At 36.4% G+C, this 5,320-nt stretch overlaps 1 protein-coding gene across 1 annotated transcript; it reads left to right on the plus strand.

Moving 5' to 3' along the window:
- The first annotated feature begins 3,328 nt into the window (after positions 1-3,328).
- On the plus strand, positions 3,329-4,282 carry LOC128564465 (olfactory receptor 51A4-like). The gene has a single exon (XM_053559933.1). The coding sequence runs from the start codon at positions 3,329-3,331 to the stop codon at positions 4,280-4,282; it is 954 nt and encodes a 317-aa protein (XP_053415908.1).
- Positions 4,283-5,320: the final 1,038 nt, after the last annotated feature.

Consider the following 5,320-nt stretch of genomic DNA (forward strand, 5'->3'; position numbering starts at 1 on the left):
TTTAACTAAAAAAATGAGTAAGTGTTACACTTTGGAAGAAAGAAATTTTTATTTCTCATAAAGGGTAACAACCTCCAGGGGCAGTTATAACAAGTTGGGAAGCAGAGCCGAGGCAGAACCCAGGAACACGTGCTTCAAAGAAGAGACAAAAAGCAAAAGGATTTTATATTTAGTGGAGTGGTCAAATATACGTATTTAACCAGCTCTAGGAGGAATTATGAGTATTTATGAAGGGAAACCATAAGCATGTATTTGTGCTTTATCTTTATCCTCCCTTCATGACTGGGAACTCAGCTCTTAAAGTGTTCCTGGGGTCCCCTCTGCTATGAGGGGCATATTTAATTAGCAGAAGGTTTCTGATTTTATTTTTATTTCATAGTTACAAGCATAGGAGAGAATGATAAAACCTAGACAAGGGCAGGAAAAAGTTGTAAGCAGCAACATTTTAGAAAGAAAAGAGGAGATCACTGAGACTTTAAGGAGGCCTTACTAGCTCAATCTAAAATAAATGCCCCTGTACCTCTCAAAACATCTACAGCACTATAATCTTGTGAAGCAATGTAACAATAGTCATAAAAGAAAGTTTTCAATTCCCAGCTTCTCAGAAACAGAGAATGACATTTCAAAATGATTTCACCTCAAGAATGATTCAAAGTAGGCAGCAAGAACAATTTCTTCTAAAGAAAAGCTCATCATATGCTTATGATGAATAGCAGAGATAAAACTGGCTTTATTCTTGAATGTGTGAGTAATTATAAGGTTTTATGGCCAAGGGTTGTTGCTCACACCTGTAATCCTAGCACTCTTGTAGGCAAAAGTTGGGGGAATCACTTAAGTTCAGGAGTTTCAGACCAGCCTCAGCAAGAGTGAGGACCTCATTTCTACTAAAAAGAGAAAAATTAGTTCAGCATGGTGGTGCACACACGTAGTGTCAGCTACTTGGGAAGCTGAGGGAAGACAATAACTTAAATTCAAGAGTTTGAGGTTGCTGTGAGCTAAGCTGATGCTATTGCACTCTAGCCTGGGCAATAAAGCGAGGACCAGTCTCCAAATAAATAAATAAATAGGAAAGAGGAAAGAAAGAAGGAAATAAAGGAAGGAAGGAAGGAAGGAAGGAAGGAAGGAAGGAAGGAAGGAAGGAAGGAAGGAAGGAAGGAAGGAAGGAAGGAAAGAAAGAAGGAAGGAAGGAAGGAAGGAAAGAGAAAAGAAAAATTATAAAGACTCTGGGTATGGAAAAAAATTCTGTATGTCCTTTGTTCCAATTAATTTATTTTTATTATATCTCATGTGAAGCATATCGAAACCACCATCTCCTGAGAATATGTTGGTAACTTCCCTGTAGACATAATTATTCATTGAGACAAATAACTCAGAAAAGGTAAGTCCCTCTATCAAGGGTTTGCAGAATTTTATTAGACTCCATCATTCCCTGTGTATGCCAAGGAAGGACTGATAAATTTATTTGTCAACCCTTTTGCAAGGCTGTGGTTTCATGGTGAGAAAATCATAGTATGGAAAAATAACCTTTCAATAGAAATAATCATATCTTTAGCAGATACTTAACTGTTTTCCTTCTATCAAAAATTAAAAGTCATAGAAGCTCCTTGTCCTTAGAAAAGAAAGAATTCCTTCCTTCCTTCCTTCCTTCCTTCCTTCCTTCCTTCCTTCCTTCCTTCCTTCCTTCCTTCCTTCCTTCCTTCCTTCTTCCTTCCTTCCTTTTTTCTTTCAACATGTTTGACTGATAGGTCACATGTGCAGTTAAAAAAATTGAACAAAGCTACTCTTGCCCTTAGCATTCCATCACCTGTTATCTTCAAATACATATTAGCACCAATAAAAAGATTATTTTGATGTTTTATGTTTATATGGATTTAAAATAGTAAGGAATTTCTAATTTTGTCTAGCAGCTAAAAAGTAATAGTTTCTTGTCCCAATCCTTTCTGCCATTCTTCTTGAGAAGGAACCCTCATTAGTATCTGTTCAATTTTTCTTCTGGTGCTTCTTGCTTTGCTTATATTTTTAAATAATGGGATTCTACAAAAGACATTGTGCTTGGATTTCATATTCTTTTAGATAAGAGTTAAGTTCATTTATATTTCATCCCTTGGTGTCTCTCATAACCAAATGTACCTGAATCTGTATTTTCTGTTTCTGCATGGCAAGCTGCAAACTCAACCCAAACAATTAAATCCAAATGTATTCAACTAACCATAGATAATGTCTCTTCCTAACTTCTTTGTAGAAGGTATTGCCATCATTTCTTCTAATCCTGCTCCTTTGGTAAATTTACTAAGGTGTTTATTGTTTCCTAACATATTATATGTATATTCTTAATTAGAAGCATTTCCAATTTTTTCAAGTAATTATTTGTTGCTGTTTCTTTTTATGTTAGCATCAGCTAAGAATTGCAATACCCACTTTAATGATTTCATTACCCTTTGAAAAAAATTAACATATTAAAAAGAAAATATCAAACAACTCTGAAATACATCCCAGAATAAATGGTATACCATGAAGTTAACAAAAATGACTTAGAGTTCATGGGTTGTTAAACATTTTATGCTTTATTTCTACAGGTGGAAATACTAGGAAAAAACATACGTTTCCAGATTCTTGACTATTTATAGGTATGACATTGATGAGAGAGGAAGTGAAATAACTTTTTTCAGAGTGTCTTTCAAACATTACTGAAAACAAAAGTATATGAGAACATACTAAAATATAGTTACCAGGAAGGAAAAAGTATTTGAGGAGTAAAATTTTTCTAAGTGCTGGAATAAAAATTAAAATTCCTTATTTGTGTTTTTATGTCATCAATAATTGTGTGTTTGAACCCAAAAGCAATTCTACTATTCTATTAGTATTTATGTATTTATTTTTAATATTTTATTTTTGGACACAGGGTCTGGCTTTGTTGCCCTGGGTAGATCAGATCATAGCTCATTGAACTCTGGAGCTCAAGCAATCCTCCTGTGTGCACCACCACATCTAGGTAATTTTTCTACTTTTTCTTTTTTTATAAAGAAGAGGAATCACTATGTTGCTAAAGCTAGTCTTAAACTCCTAGCCTCAAGTGATCCTCTCACCTCTTCCTACCCCAACACCTGGCCAACTCTTTCACTTTAATAGCAGTTATCCATTTCTCTAACTCCAGATAGTACTTCCGGTGGGTTTGGAAAACTTCTAAAGATCAGTCCTTAATGTATATTTGCTGTGCTGCCCCAAGAAGTTAGATTTATCATCTCTTCCTATCTTAAAATGTATGGATTTTTCCTTCCATTAGGAGCATTTGGAATCTGATCTGGGCAGGATTTTAAGAAAGATCCTGATGGAGCTTGTAAACAGTAGCTGGTCTCAGCCCCCCACTCTCCTTCTCACAGGCATCCCTGGACTGGAGGCTATCCAGATATGGATCTCTATCCCACTGTGTGTCATGTACCTCGTTGCCTTATTAGGAAACTGCACCATCCTCTTCGTTATTAAAACCACCCCCAGCCTACATGAACCTCAGTACATCTTCCTGTCTATGCTGGCAGCTACAGATTTGGGTCTGTCTGTATCCACTCTACCGACAGTACTCAACGTCTTCCTCCTAAATCACAGGGAGATCGAGTTCCACTCTTGTCTGACACAGATGTTCTTCATCCACACTTTCTCATGCATGGAGTCAGCCATCCTGCTGGCCATGGCCTTTGACAGGTTTGTAGCTATTCGCAACCCCCTGCAGTATACTGTCATTTTAACTCCTCCAAGGATTATTCAGACGGGGCTTGGAGCTGTGGTTAGAGGGGTGATGTTGATGGTACCGTTGCCAATCCTGCTCAAGCGACTGCCCTTCTGCAAAGATGTCATCCTATCCCACTGTTACTGCTACCACCCTGATGTGATGAAGCTGGCCTGTGGCCCTGTCAGAGTCAACATCATCTATGGGTTGTCCCTCGTGATCTTCTCCTTTGGAATTGACTCCATATTCATAGTTATTTCATACATCTTGATTTTAAATACAGTGCTGGGTATTACTTCAAAATATGGTCAACGTAAAGCATTGAATACCTGTGTTTCCCACATCTTCACTGTCTTCATCTTTTATGTGCCTCTCATTGTGCTGGCACTTATTCACAGGTTCGGTAAATTCACATCTCCACTTCTCCATGTCACTATGGCCAATCTCTTCCTCTTCTTGACTCCTGTTCTTAACCCCTTGGTTTATAGCCTCAAAACCAAACAGATAAGGTCAGCAGTGCATAAAATAATGAAGGGCAGGGAACACTTTCTCAATTAGTCAATATGACTTTAGTGAAAAGTAAGTGACTCCTTTTTCTCCTTTTATCTGTCTGCTTCTCTCTGAAGCATATGTCTTCAGTTCAAGGTATGGTTTTGTTAGAATTGAAATATTTTCTTCTTATCTCCCAATGAGCTCATGGCATTGTTGGTTATTTTCTAAGAAAAATGTCACCAAATATGTCACCTTACCTCTAGTGAAATGAGAGTATAAGTAGAGATTGGTATACAGTATATGTATTTTTTTTCCTTTCTTAAAGAATAATCTAGAATATATAAATTGAATAATTATAGAAACAAAGTATTTAATAGTCATCTTCTGCAAAACTACAATTAACCCAGGATTAGCTAACACAAAGAAAAATAATCATCTAGTTTTATAAATTTTAAACTATGCTTTCAAGGAATCGTCCATAAACTCAGAGAAACATTTTAAAATTAGGATAGGTCAACAGACTTCTTAAGTGTTCATTAGATATTAGAAACTGAAAATTGATCATTCTATAAAATTTGATTTTTTACATTGAAAGTGATCTACCACTTAATGCATGAACAAGTAAACAAACTGTTGTATGAGAGAGTGTGTGTGTGTATATGTATACAACTGTATATATACAAGGTCAGACAATAAAGTTTGTGAGCTCATCCTATATAAATTACTGCATACCTCCTTGCTGAATATTACTATAGTCAGTAATTTGGAAGTATTCTCTTTGGGAAGCTATGCATGTTTAAAATGATGCAAAATCCAAGATTTCAGGTGCCTTTCCCATGTCTATATTTCCTTGGCACAGCTAGGGCAAATCTTCTCCATTTTATGGCCAGAGCATACATATTGTGAAGCAGAGTGCTTCTTCTTTACTGTTTGTGGGGTGTGTGTATATACTCTTTGCATACCTAGTCAAAGATCGAGTATACAGTTTGAGGATAGACTAAGAAGAGACATAATTGGAACATGTTGTGGTGTGGACAGGGAAAAACTGGACATGTAAAAAGAAAGGGCCGTGTATTTATGTAAGAAAATATAGAGAGGCTATCC

This window comes from Nycticebus coucang, chromosome 14 (genome assembly GCF_027406575.1).
Source record: "Nycticebus coucang isolate mNycCou1 chromosome 14, mNycCou1.pri, whole genome shotgun sequence".
In the NCBI taxonomy this organism is placed as follows: domain Eukaryota; kingdom Metazoa; phylum Chordata; class Mammalia; order Primates; family Lorisidae; genus Nycticebus; species Nycticebus coucang.